At 44.8% G+C, this 14708-nt stretch overlaps 2 protein-coding genes across 3 annotated transcripts; one reads left to right on the top strand and one right to left on the bottom strand.

Annotated features, from left to right (window-relative positions):
- The first annotated feature begins 5049 nt into the window (after positions 1-5049).
- LOC131887209 (F-actin-monooxygenase mical1-like) lies at positions 5050-9089 on the top strand. The gene has a single exon (XM_059235760.1). The coding sequence runs from the start codon at positions 5310-5312 to the stop codon at positions 6975-6977; it is 1668 nt and encodes a 555-aa protein (XP_059091743.1). The 5' UTR covers positions 5050-5309; the 3' UTR covers positions 6978-9089.
- A 2343-nt stretch (positions 9090-11432) lies between these two features.
- LOC131887208 (T-cell immunomodulatory protein-like) lies at positions 11433-14539 on the bottom strand. Of its 2 annotated transcripts, none has more exons than XM_059235758.1 (3): positions 12430-14528; positions 12084-12358; positions 11433-12022 (listed from the first exon to the last, which is right to left on the bottom strand). In XM_059235758.1, exons 1-3 carry the CDS (start codon positions 13922-13924, stop codon positions 11789-11791), a joined length of 2004 nt encoding a protein of 667 aa, XP_059091741.1. In that variant the 5' UTR covers positions 13925-14528; the 3' UTR covers positions 11433-11788. The 2 variants fall into 2 exon arrangements, with proteins under 2 accessions (XP_059091741.1, XP_059091742.1); XM_059235759.1 differs by having other exon boundaries at positions 11866-12043; positions 12430-14539.
- Between the last annotated feature and the right edge of the window lie 169 nt (positions 14540-14708).

Below are 14708 nucleotides of genomic sequence, written 5' to 3'. Positions count from 1 at the left end.
GGGGGGGTTAACTTCTATCACTTGTACCTACGTATATATGGTGGCAATACTCAGCACCTGCTTCACTGAAGTTGAAGTTCAACGTTTCAAACATTCCTCATTTTTTGTCTTACTTGGTGTAAGTCGGGCATTGGGAGCCTTTCATAACCATTAAACTTATGATTTGCTTCTTAACAACATATGCAATAGATTACATTCCTTAAAGGTATTTTTTTGCCAATATTAAACTTATGGACTTGATACTTTGAGCTCGACAGATGATTGTGGTCACTAAAGTAGTGAACCTTGTCCACAACATGATGACCAAAAGGCAGAAAGCAAGGTTCTTCTTTTATCAAATTCTAGGAAGAAAAGGAATATCACGCATGTAATTTGTGACAATCAGCTCATGACCATCCAGTGTCCACAATATCTCGGCTGACAAAGTATCAAAATTTCTCCAACTACTGTTTGGATGGGCGATCTATCTTTAGAACAGGTTGTGCAAACAGTTTATTTCCCTAAATGATGTTGGATTGCATGACTTGACCTTCAGTTACATGAACAAATATACCTTTTGTTGCACATGACTTTTACTTTTGCTACAAGTGAAAATAATAAACAAATCAAATTTGCCAAACAGCAAATAACGGTGCAAAGTTTTTGCACTTTAACATATGGGTGACGCCAAAAAATATCTTAAATCTTAACCTCGAGATTTTCAGCCAAAGCTACAGACAGTTTTAATGGGATATTGAAGCATGAGAAGTATGATGACAAAATCACGATTTTTGAGGGGGAGGGGGTCATTACCTCATTTTCAGAACAACGAAGCTGTTTAAAAATTTCTAACTAAAATGACTGAGCAAAACGTTTGTGCAAGAATTAAAAAATTGAATTGTAAATGCAAAAAACAGATTTCAAAAACTAAAGCCAGAGAATAATCGAGCTCCAATTCTGAAATCCTAAAAGAAAAACATATACAATAACATCAGTATCAAAAATAGTTGTGTCCTAATGACGATCAAAAATGTCGCAATAAACACACTTATAATCGTGCGGAGCGAATAATGTTTGCCTTTCAATCGATGTATATGTTGCATTTTATCCACAACAATGTTAGAGAAACAATTCCTTGCAAGGATAAATGATTTGGCATGTCAACTTATCTTTTGCAAAGTAATTGTTGACATCAAAAGTGTAGGTGATGTCATGAAAATGTGTGGTTGAGAGAGAGAAATTTATTTCAATAAGCCTGTGTATGACATTTCATGAATGTACTCTGGCACCTGATAACCTCGAATTTGTAATTCTTTTGGGCATCAAATTAGAGAGAATTTGAAGCATAGATCGGGGAACTTTCGGGATCCATTCTTTCAAACGGTTCAAAATTGCCACTAAAAATGCCAATTGTGTTGCCAAGTCACATATCAATCGAAATGAAGGGATGCAAAAATATCAAAAGAAAATAGGATAAGTTGGAGTCTGTAATATCCTCCTGGGGGTGGAATAGGCCAATGAGATTCAACACTACGAATTTAACTTGGATTGATCTTATGACGTATTAATAGAAGGTAGCAGTCTTGAACCAAGAGGCTTCTCAATTTGAAAAAAGGATAAAGACTTCAATGCCAAAATTGAAACAATTAAAGAGTCCCAGTCAACTTCTCCCAATTCGAGTAAGAGACTTGCCTCAGCACTAGCTAGCACTAACATTCCCATCTCATAGATTTGATAAAAATGCAGGAGCATGATCAAACAAAGCAATTTCAACCTGGTTTTAGAAGTAGCTTCCATAATGAGGCATGTTATAGATTTATGTTTTGTGACACAAACTGAAAAATAAAATACATAAGTGCTTCCGATCATGACCTTCTCGATCTGACAGATCAGCTGCGATCTGACATTTTCATTATTTTTAGATTTTAATTTTTATCAATCAGCCTGACAGACTCAGTCAGGTTTATTGATTCCAATCAATCGAAGCAACATTCTTTCAGGATACTACAAATGCTTTATTGTATGTGATAATAAGTAACATACTGCAATTATTATTATCATTACGGTCAATCAAACTTTGATTCAAATTTGTATCCAACAACATCCAACAAAAGATGGCAATTTCCCCGGTCAATTCATCTCACAGATTATTCAAGTGATTTTGTCATACCAAAGATCGGGTTAATTAGTTCTCTTTCATTGACCACGTTGGCATTGTACATTTTATATATTTAATGGCCACATCAAGTTACAGAATCTAAGGAGTTTAAACGATTTTCCGCCTTTGATGATTCAAGTCGATCTCAAGGATTAGTTCGGTCGGAAAACGAGGGGGGAACTTCTAGAAGTGCATCTTGCTGATCAATGGATGATCAATGAAATTTTGAATGTAGCAAATCAGCTACAATGTTTTCATGAATGATACTTGAATTGCCACCTCTATGAAATCGTACTTTTAGTCGGCGTTAGGCAAAGGCAGTGCAGATGCGTTTGACAATAGCCGTTAAGCAATTGCGCCGATTGAGTTGTCAGTACTCACAACTTTAGTCATAGTACCTATGTGTTCTGCGGGTTTTTCGTTTGTCACGGTGGTGACGACGTTCGACTGTCCACAAACACAAAAAGAATCGAACCCAGATCATCTCGGGCAAGATCTTCACGATGTCGTCATTTGTCAATTTGACAAAGCCAGAGGAAGATTCACTGCTAAATTCAATGAGGACGATGACGATGACGACGACGAAGAAGAACAACTGTGTCGTCTTAGGCAGGGGTCCACGGTATTGTGACCGATGGAATCATCTTGTTCTGTCATGATGCCTCCATCCAGGACAGGCAGTTCCCAAAGCGGCAAAGACTCTATTGTTCCGGTTGCACTTGGGGACGAAAATGTCAAAGTTAATTCGTTTTGCAGCCACCTGATAGTACGTACATGAGCTAACTAACTAATTTACTCTTTCCACCTGAGCATAGAAGCCTAGCAGACAAAGACAAACAGTTTCCAGATTTAAGGAGTCTTACTCATTAGCCAACGGGATACCTTGAGTGATGGGCTTTAAGTACTTAGCACTGTACTCTAGACTCTTATTCTACCCATGGTTGGGGTAATCCTTAACATGAGCCAAAATAGGAAGGAGGAATGTAGAAGAATGAGCCCAATAGTTTGTCCTTACAACCCGGGTATTTCTCTTGAGGCCATAAATTCCAGTCTCCCCAAAGTCAAGTCATCTAAGTGCTATTTGCTTTGATTGGCTCTTTCCTGGCCGGATCCAACTATAATGGTTCTTCGGTAGAAATATCCCACGTTTACTTCCTTTCCTGGGCCTTTTAACGTTTTTGTCACGAACAATCGGCGCGACTATTGGTTGTTATTAAAGGCGCTTATAAACGATCGGACAGTCGAGCGAAGAAGGTCCTTCGAAATTCGACGATCATGGATGGTAGTCTCTGATTTGTAATTTGCCAGGATTATGTAAGGCTTCCGCTCTGTGGGATGAGCCCCCATCGATAGTTAATTGAATATTGCATTAAAATTGCGCGAGATGCCATACCCAGTTTGTTGTACTTTTCTTACTCTTCCTCATGGGGGCCTTACTCGAGCAGGAGCACAATCCCTACACCTCTTCTGGCATGCTGTAGGTGGAACTAGCTAGCCCTGGCAGATCAGATGCGTGTTGTGTGCCCAATGGTGTGTGTGCACAGTACAGAGTATAGCTTTTTAGACCGTGGAGGTAGAACTCATCCCGGTACCCATTCTCAGAATCGTCGTGGTTCTCGTCGCCATGAATATCCGCCTATTAAAACATGTGTGGTCGTGAAAGGAAGGAGGACATGGGAAAAAAAGAAGTTATTGTTTCGATGTCAATCTCGGCACCTACGACCTTCCTTAAGCCATTGGTAGGGCTCATCCCAGCCATGATTGATGATCTTCTTCTTGCTCCTACCACACTGTACATACCTCTCTCTCATGATCATTCGTGCTCCGAGGCAATGAAATTAACAACATTTGGCATTGTCTTTCTCAGCACCACCAGAGCGATCGATCTCTCTCTTGATGGACTCGATCACTTAAACATTGATAGCTAGTGCTATCGCTGTTGGGCTATGAGCCATTTGGCTTGCCGTGCGTGCCCATCAGATGATGTTCAGTTGATCATTTAGTGTTAGGGTGCATACGAAATGCATGAAATAAAGATGAGGACGTCCATTGCATCATTAGTCTTCATTTCTTTCGTCCTGGCCCAAGTTAGCTAGATAGATAGGCACTTCGCCTAATAGAAAGCACACACACCGTCATGCGGGTTTGTTATACTTGTCAGAGCGGATCTTCAATGAATGTAGATTGAACAAATAAACCGCACACCAGACGGTAGAAAAGCAAGAGAGATGAATGCTCGTGGCTTTTGGTAAAGTACGAGATGTGGGAAGAGGGGTTGCACCCTCGAATTCGTGTTTGAATCCAACGTGCAGTGCAGTCTTGCTAGCATTTTCTTTGAATACTATGCGCTATATTTCCACGGGTTTTAAGTGTGGACAATGAGTAGTATGATGCCAAGTTATTTTCAGCGAAAAATGGGCTCAACAATACGGACATCATGCATGATATCGAGTGCGAACAAAAAGAAATGAGTTTCAAAGGAAGCCTGGTTCCTGTTTTGTTTGAAAGTTGTGGTTGTTCTTGTTGTAGTTGTTACTTGGTTCACAATATTTGGACAAATCGGAACCGAACTTCGTGGAAAAAGGGGAAACGCATGATTCTCGGTTCAGGCTGAGTGCAACTGGGATTGACCCCAATTTCTCCATATTGCCCCCGTCCTTCTTCTTGTCGCTTTCTGCGAAGGCGGCTTCGACCTCACCTCAACAAGTACTTGTGTGTTTGCTCTCTATAACATAAATAGCCGTGAACTAATCTCCCCAGTCACCCCAGTCACCCAAGTACGGTGGTAGTGATGGAGACAAGAGCTCTCGCAGATTTTTGCCCCATTGCCAAGAATGTCTCTGGGGCTGGGCAGTTGCATGACACCACTTTCTTCAAACTCCGGTGGGAGGTGGAGATCTTTTCTCCGGCCCTCAACCTTAACTCGGACCGGTGCTTGGATTAGGCTAGTTCTTGATGAGACAGACAGAAGAGGGTTTAATCCCTGGCATTTGCTCGTCGAATCTTGACGTTCATTCTTTTGCATGGCGTATTGATTCGTTTTCGTCTTCCTTCCCCGTTGATCCTCCTCCCATCATTGTCATCCATTGTGAGGAACAACAGGTGACATCGCTGAGCCTCTACATCATTTGCATATCGATTGGCCAGTCTCTGATTAAGGCATCATCTTAGAATGGCTCCTAATTTCTTGCGACGGCAAACCACCTCTAGTGGACCCGAACCTCCCCCAGAAGCTATTCAAGCCTTTAAAGAGTTTGTGGAGGCGGACACCTTTCCAGAGGCTTGCAAGTCATTCAAGGCGGTGCTACTTCAATTGAATTTGGCACCTGCACCCTTTCGTGAATTCTATCCCAAGTTCAAGGCAGCGCTCAAGGACCACGTACCATTCAAGTATAAGGAAATCTTCAAGATTCTGGATGCCAAAGCAAAACAGAAGCCGTATCAGTCATGCCCAGCTGAAAATCAGCGTGTTCTGGTGGTTGGCGGAGGACCATGTGGTCTCCGTACGGCTATTGAAGTTCAACTTCTGGGTGCCAAAACAATTTGCATCGAGAAAAGGGAAGATTTTACGAGGAACAACATCTTGAAGCTCTGGAAGTTCATCATCCCTGACCTAAAGTCGTTGGCCGTGAAGAAGTTTGTGGGCCAATTCTGCTCGGGCCAGATCAATCATATTGGTATCAAATGTCTCCAGCTGTACCTGGCCAAGATTGCCATGTTCCTGGGCATTGGCATGTACGCTCCGCTTCAGCTGGATGACCTCATTGAGCCCCAAGGTGAGAAGGGATGGACGGCCAAGCTCAGTCCCCCGGGAAGCGAGCTTGACATGTTCGAATTCGACATGATCGTCATTGCCAGTGGCAAGAAAGTGGCTCTGGAAGGGTTCAATCGTCGAAGTCTGGATGCCAAAATGGCAATTGCTGTGACTGCCAACTTTAGAAATACTCGGACTCCCGAAGAGGCCAAAGTCAACCAGATCAGTGGGATCAGTAAACAGTACCACCAACAATTCTTCAAGGACATGGTTCAAGAATGTCGGATCGATCTCGAGAACATCGTCTACTACCGCGGGGAGACTCATTATTTCGTCATGACAGCCCTTCGTTCGAGTCTCATTGAGAAGGGGGTCATTTTACGAGACAGTGACGATAGGAAGACGCTCCTCTCGCCCACCAATATCAACCGGGAGAAGCTGCACCAATTCGCCATTGAAGCCGCTCAATTCTCGACCAGCAAGTTTTCGAGCAAATTACCGGTCACGGAATTTGCCTTGGATGCACGCGGCAGACCTGATTGCGCTATCTTTGACTTCACCAATTTATATTCGGCCAGAAATGCGTGCAAAGTCAAGGTCAGGAATGGTCATCAACTGTTAATGGCCATCGTTGGCGACAGTCTGTTGGAGCCATTTTGGCCGGAAGGCACAGGATGCGGTAGAGGATTCCTAAGTAGTTTGGATGCAGCGTGGCTTCTCAGGCAATGGGCTCTGTCCCGGGTGAACCCATTGGAGATCCTCACAGAGCGCGAGAACGTCTACAAATTGCTCAGTCAGACCACCGATGGCGGGGGTAACCTCAAGACGAACTACAAGGCCTTCACCACGAACCCGGAAACCCGCTACCGGACCATCCCCAAGAAGATAGATCACGAGAAAATACTGGAGCTCTACGACTCGGACGCCATCGAAGAGGTGGACTTTGTCAAGGAGAAGTTCATGAACAAGCAGTTCTACGAGCCCAAAGCCCACAAGACCTTACTGCAGCGTCTTCGCAAGGGCATGGTCAAGAAGAAGACACAAGTGGTGAACGTTATCCGAAGACAAAGGGCCACCACAGCCTAACAATCCTGGTATTTCGTGTTATTTGGTATATTCAAGCCACCAGGAAAACGCACCCACGATTTTTATTTTGCCATTCTTCTATATTGTGCCTGTACGTACGTATATTCTACATTTCATTTGTTGACAACGCTTATACCCATAACTCAAGTTCACACTTAAAGCGAGAAAATAGTGGGCTCTGCACTGTGGCAGGGTCACGAAAAGTGCAATGCGAATATCAATCCAGCATTCAGCAGTCTTAACACGGACGAACTTATCGCATGTGCTCATCGTCATCATCAGCATGAGCTCGCAATATTTGCTCATGTGGGTTTGACGGAGGAATCGGTCTTGAATTTTCGCCGTCGTCATGGCTTTGGTTTCGCTCCTCACACTTTGACTCTTCCATGTGGAGATGATACTCCATTTGATTTGGTAACTTCCAATTCCATGCAGGCGGACCACGACCCTACCTCCAACACGCCACTCGACGTCTCCGTCGTTTTCGTTGTTGTTGATCTAGCGAAGGATGCTGTCCTATTCAGCTTCTCTGAGAATACCAGAAGACGACCGACTACGTTGTGTAAGGGAAAAAAGGGATAACACCAAGAATGAGAGGAGAGAAATGCGTCCTACTCATCCTCCAGCTTAGGCGGAGGGATAAGATACACTTATGATGCCTGGGGTCGGTTGATAGCCACTTCTCTTCCTCATTTGTTTTTTTCTTCATTCTCAAAGCTCTTTCCTACGCAGATTGCATCCAAAACAGAAACTATCACCATCACCACCACCACCACCACCATCATCACCACCTCCAACAACAACCACATAAATATGACCCACAACAACTTATTGTTGAACTCGGATATTGCCTTTGCCATCCAGAGACATGTGGGCGCATAGCACTAATGTGGGAGAATGCTTGCTTCGAAGGCTCTTTCTTTAGAGGAAGGGGGATGCTCGTTTGTACAAGGATAGAATCAATAAATGAGCGCTAGTGTGAGTGGAGTAATTCCTGGAAATACATCTACGTACAGTAGGTATACACTACCATGAATGTTGAATGGCCTACAAAGAGACGAGCTTCTTGGTCCACGTCTGGACACATCTAAGGACCAACTGAACGAGTCCGCGTCCATCATTATTTGAGGTGCCTATATGTTAACCTCGTCGGCGGCCCCTTCTCTTCTGATTCCTTTTCGTCATCATCGGGAAGAAGTTCGAGCAAGTTCGAGATCTTTCATTCAACCATCCAGGTTTGATCGTGCATATGCTTGTCGACAACACGAAGATGGTCCTTCTCGATGCTCTTCAATGGTTGATTGAGCTTCAGCTCAGCGGGGATAACCTTCCTCATTGTTAGAGGGACTCGACGAGGTAGTAGTGGAGGAGGTGGACGAGAACGATGATGATTTCGTGTCACATTTCTGGAGTGGGCATTAGTGCATCAAATTCAAGGCACTCAGGCCTCGTTGAGAAGGAAGATGAGGACCGTACGTAGTAGAAGAGAGGGCCCATTGGAGCTTGAGCTCAACTTGGCTGAATATGACTGTTTTGATCAGATATGAGAGATTGAATTAAACTTCGACCAATCTTCTCCCGAGATGTCATGTTGATAACGTTGAGCACGAGGACAAGAGAAATAGATGAATAAACAAAACAAACAAACAAACAAACGGAGATCAGATCCAAGGCATCAGTGGTGGTGGTTGTGATTGAGAGAGATCGTTAGAAATACATGGCCACACTCAATATTTGACTGAGGGACGACGGACGTGTGGTTGAACACAACTTTAGACCAAGGAATGTGCATAGATGTATGCATACCTGTATGTACGTATAATACGCTTGAATTTTGGTTTTCCAGTACTTTCTTGGTTAAGATAACAAGCAAGAGAATCGAGAATATGTCTAAGAGTGCGATTGAGGTATTCAAGATATTCGATTCGATTTCATCCGTTCAAGGCCATTCTTTCATTGCAAAATGGATTACCATGATGTGCAATTATTTACAGTCTGATGGACCTCCTTTTGCTGAGGCAGATCTGCACGGACTTTTAGCGCCGATTCATACTTGGAAGAATGTTCAATTTTCAATTTGAAATAATGAATTAAATACGCGTTGCTACTCAGCATGAGTGGGACTCTTTCCATGTGGCCGTATCGTACTGTGGCAGTGGATAAACGTCCGCCAGGCACAATTTGATTCACTAAAGCGACTTATTTACAGTTCCGTAAATTATGAGTATACCTTGAAGACAAACGATGTTGCTCACGCACAGAGAACGGAATAGGGTTCTTTGGAAACTCCGAAAAATAAAGCCTGATGCGGTGGTTAAAGATGAAGCTTCAGTTATTGCTAATACTGGTAATGTAGGTGGTTGTCGTTGTTGATGCCGACGTTGTCGTCGTCATGGATTTTAGGTGGATTGGAAGTTGTTATAGTTGTAGTACCACGTTTGAAACACGGACGGTTTACTCCTGCTCCTCTTCTTCTACTTCTAGTTCTTCTTCCTCCTCTTCCTCCTCCTCCTCCTCCTGTTCTTCCTCCGGGGTGCCATCAACAGAATGAGCGTCCATTAACTTTACGTCGAGAATGTGGATCTTGGTACTAGTAGAGCGTATGAATCGTGCTTGCCACGCAGTAGCAAAGGTCTGTTTGGACTGACCATTTGACACGGACAGAAAGAGGCCATCCTCACTGATTGTTCAAAGTTATTTGAATTGGATGGCCGCCAGGCAGGCAGGCCTATCTAGTACGTACAGTATGCTCATTCTCCCATGAAGAAGTTCGACATCCCCTCTTCTTTTGTTGAACGGCATTTTATTTCGACCGAGTCACCTCATGTAGCATACTATATGGGGTACACCAGTTAGACTTATTGGTTGTAGAAACATTTGAATCTGACAAATATCGATCGTCTTCAATTTCCAGTCCGACCCCTCTCTAGATCGAACTTCGGATAACCTTTCAAGTTGCGCTGGATTTCATGCTAACTTAACTTCGAACGACCAAGGAATGACGGGAAAACATTTTAGGCGTATTTATCCTTGATCGCGATTGATATTTCACTCTACTTAAGGAAACCTGTCAAACTCCACTGAGCTATGGAATGAATTTAAGACGAGCTGGAAACCACTACACAAGGTGACAATTGCTTTGTTTCGAGTCGTGCTCATACCCTGAAGCATTGGATTACATCCTAAATGGATTATTTACACCTGAAACTCCAACCTTTCAGTTTCGAGGCCCACCTTGAGACATTTTATATGAGAGTGCCCTTCTTTATGGATGAATTGACAATAGTGGACGGTCTTCGGACGAGTTCATGGGCTCTCTCACTTTATAAATATTTATTAGACCGATTCCCTTTCTTGAAGCTCGAACACAAAAGAATATGGAAGTAAACCAAAACAATATCGTACCAAGAAACCACTGCTAACAATAATCTGACCTTAGGACTTACTAGCTTCTGGAAGTGTAGTCCCAATCTGTAATAAATGAAGTTTTCATAATTGTCAATTATCCTGGTATTTCCTACAAACATTAGAGGGCAGCAAAATGATAAATGAATTAACCAGAAAAGCATGAAAAAGAGGAGACTTTACTGTTCGAAGAGTCATTATGCTTAAGCTCCTCACGGAAGCAACAAAAATGGCTATTTTCAATCCTTTTCCATCAAGTTCAGTGATATTTCCATTTCTGTAACTTGCTCTCTGATTTATTCAAAAAAGTTCTTGTCTTCGGTGAAATGTGTCTTATTTGGATCTTTTTTTTTTGAGATTAGTGTTTTACTCAGTCGACTGATTTCTTGGGTCCAATGAGTTTCGGTCAATTGAAGTCCGGCCAATTGATTTTCGGTCAAAAAAGTATTGGGTATCAAACTGAACACCAAGAAAAAGGCGGGTCGAAGTATCAAACTGAGAATATCTCTCATATTTGAAAAATACATGTTTTTGACAAATACAAATATGCACCTGGTAAGCTTTTCAGTTTTTTTGACGCATCATATACTGTGCATGATTTCACCTTCATGGTGCATGTTCATTAGCCCATGTCCACCACTTTGGCTACATATTGATTGTAATTAATCGCAAATAAACAGAGGAGCAGGAGAGCGCTTTCGAGTGGTAAGGCAAAAGGTTTTGTACTTACAATTTTCTTGTTCCCAGCCTATCAGTTCAGATCGAGAGTAGGTCTTGATATCGAGGAGACATTCAAACATTGATAAGGTCCACGAACTTTTAGAAATATGGACTGTGAACGAGCTTCCTGCCAAATCAGCCTGCTCTTGGTCATAGCAATTCTGAGCCACTTTTCTGAATTAAAGTAATAAAATAAGAAACGTAGATCTCTTCAATTACAGGCAGGTCATATCTATAATATTTACTTGAAAAGTGATTTGTTTCAGTTATGTTGCCAAAGCTTATGTAGCTGTCACAAGATTGAGAGGTGATAAAAGTGCTAAAAGTAGATACGACCATAAAATATTTATTTTTATCTGACATAATGAAATCAAACGTGTGTGCCATATCTTTATAGGTTAAGAACAGTCTTTGGTGGTTGGCCATGTTGACTTACTCTTGACCTGAAGCAAAAATTAACATTAGGGCATGGTGCAACTGACACTACTTCATTGCTTTTATCGATGTGCAACGATTCAAGGGACATTCAAGCAGGAGATGATTATCACAGTTTGGTGAGAAGAGAACGAAAGAACAAGTGCACGCACAATTGGTCGTCTTTCTTTGCATCAAGAAATTGTCGCCGAGATGCCCCAAACACATTATTTTTTCTTCATCGGGGTTTTCTTTTCACTGCTTCTTGGCACTCACATGGCGTCAAAATGGAACCGGTTGGCCTCTTGCAGTTTCTCTTTGCGATCATGAGCTCTTTCTCGCCAATGAAGTGCCAAAATGATGAGCACGCATAAAATGCACGTGCCGACCAAAGCCAAGGCCGTCAAGGTAATCCCTCGACTTGGAGTGATGTATAATTTGGCCTCCCATTGAGCCGGCCAACTCCGAGGATATGGAATGATGTACATCTGCGAGTTTGGGATAATCTGGAAGGCAATTGTTCAAATCTAAGCAATTACAATGACAAAAACTATTCATCTCCACTACCTGAGTCCAAGTCCGTCCCATGCTGTGACTGGAGGTGTTGGTTACATTGACATACATGTAGTCCAAGAAGTTAGGCGCCATACCCAAACCGAATATGGTATATGGAAGTTGCAAAGCATGATGGGCGGTTTGGGTCAGTTGCGGAGCACAGGATCGAACCTCCACGAAGGACTCACTCCCTGGACGTTGTTGCCGATAGCAAATCGTTTGCCCGGGTAGGTTGGTGCCGTAGGGAACTTGGATATGCTCATCCTTACAATCGTGATAGCAGAGACCTAATGAAAAGATGGCAATAACACTAAAATTGCGTGGCCATACAGGCGTCAAAAACAATATAATTATTCACCCGACAAAACGATGACCTTGACAAAGTAGGCGTCACTATCCTGGGTTTGATTGGTGAAGGCCCCTAACTTCATCCCATTGGGAGACTCGGAAGTTACGGTTATGATATCCTCCAAGCCATTTTCATACAAGTCATAGAAGGCTGCCATCACCGTTTGGTTGAGGCCCGTCATGACATCTGGCTGGAGAAGAAACCCGCGTTTGTTTTCCGTGGGTGAATTCGGATCAAATACGTTCAGCAACAAGTGCACTTGAGCCTCTTTAGAGGTTCGGTGTTGGACGCGAATCAATAAATCTGGGTACCCATCTAAGTTGATATCACCAACACGCGGGGAAAGACCGTAATAAGGATTATCGGGATTATCGTCATCGGCGTAATCAAATTTCCATTGGCCTAGCGTGGTGGGAATGACCAAAAAATCTTGGCGGGTGCCCGACCACAGAGCGTCCAAAGTGGCGAAATGCAATGTGCTCGTCCGACACTCGGCGTCGTAACAGACGGGGAAAATCATATCTAAACGGCCGTCCAGATCAAAATCCGCAAATACGGATTGGCCAATGCAGGTACCTTTACTGGTGTCACAAGCTGGGAGCGGCACACTTTTATGCTTGCGAAACGGACTCGTAATGGTTTGATCAGCGTCGGCGGATGGGGTTTTAGCCTGGCCGTGGCCCAAGTTCTCCCACAGCTCGAGGGATTTTTCGTTGGTCACAAAGAGGTCGGCATTGCCATCGGAGTTCAAGTCAACAAAGGCGTTCGAATGAGGGCGTCGTGTGAGTTCGGAGGGCCTTCGGTCCCAAACTTGCCACGTGGGTGGTTCCTCTCTTTGTCCATTGAAGAGCCAAACGCCCCGCGTGCCATTAACGGCCCCATATAAATCCGCGATATCATCGCCATTGGCATCCAGGAGCAAGGGCTCTTGTTCCATGGGCAAAGTCCAAGCGCTGGCGTTCCCACAAGTCAAACGATGCTCATGTCGAATCTGGTCGTGGTCACCCCAAAAGAGTAGGGCGGTACTAACGGACCCACCCAGCCCCGGCGATCCAGGGGCGGGTTGGGCTAGCACGAGCAGGTCCATGCCGCCATCACCGTCAAAATCGCCGGGCGTCACGCCCATTATGTGCCACTCCGGAACATGGCAGGCTAGATGATGTTGGGCTGGATCAGGCGCAAAGTAGTCTTCCTCGAGCAGACTGAAGGTCTGGGCGCGGGCCAAGAGCACGGCTAAAGTGGAACGGGGCCGAGCGGCGGGGATCACCACCAGGTCAGTCAATTTATCGGCATTAAAATCGCCGAAGGCCATGGGTAGCCAGCCCAAATCCCCACCAAACACCATGGACGAGACGTTGCGCAGTTCGGCAGCCTGAACCGCGGACGGCCAGCTCATCATGAAGCCCAGTTCCAGCCCGACCATTAACATCCATCTTAGGGCAAACGGGGGGCGGGTCAGGCCACACGGGCCCCGCCTCTCGGGTACCCCCGACGCTGGCGACATGGGGCTTGGGGCCGAACTCGGCGACGAGTACGGGGGGGGCCGCTTTAAGGGATCAGAGTGGATCAGGCGGAGGCGAAACCAGAGGCGGAGCCATTTTCAAGCCAAAACGTCAAAGCCATGAAGCAGATTATTAACGCACGGTGGGGGCCGGGGGCCGGGGGACAAGTACTTGGGGCACCAAGAGCCCCAGAGCCCAAGAGCCCGAAAAATTAAGAGACTACCCGTGGAGAGAGGATCCAAATTGGCTGTCTTCTGGCTGTATGGCTGGCGGGCAGGTGGGATGATCACACCCCGGGTGGCCCGGGTGAAGAGATGGCACAGGCAGAGGACAGACCCAAAGACAGAGAGGCAGGCCGGCGGGCAGGCAGGCAGGCAGGCCGTGGTTCCGGAGACAGGCCAAGGGACAAACGAAGGAAGGTTGGATTGTACGAGTTGAAAGCCTGGAGGGTTGGAAGCGGGATTATATTGGTCTTCAGTATCGATCGATTCAGACAGAGCCTGACTTGTGAGGTGCAAGAAGTCAGTCCAGTCCGTTTATGACTTAGGCCCGTGCATGTGTGTGTGTGTGTGCCTGTAAGAATGTATGTGGGACTGACTGTGTGTCTGTGGTGCGAGCGATCGGTGGGATCTGTGGGATCTGTGGGATCTGTGGCCTAATGGAGAGGCAAGTCACGTCGAGAGAGAGAGAGAGGAGAAGAGAGAGAGAGAGAGAAAGAGCCCAGGCACCACATCTGTGCTGGTCACTTGAGAGTCGTCACCTCCGTCAGTTTGGCAGGCTAGGAGT

Source organism: Tigriopus californicus, chromosome 9 (genome assembly GCF_007210705.1).
Source record: "Tigriopus californicus strain San Diego chromosome 9, Tcal_SD_v2.1, whole genome shotgun sequence".
Lineage (NCBI taxonomy): Eukaryota > Metazoa > Arthropoda > Copepoda > Harpacticoida > Harpacticidae > Tigriopus > Tigriopus californicus.
This window is presented reverse-complemented; position numbering and strand designations above follow the sequence as displayed.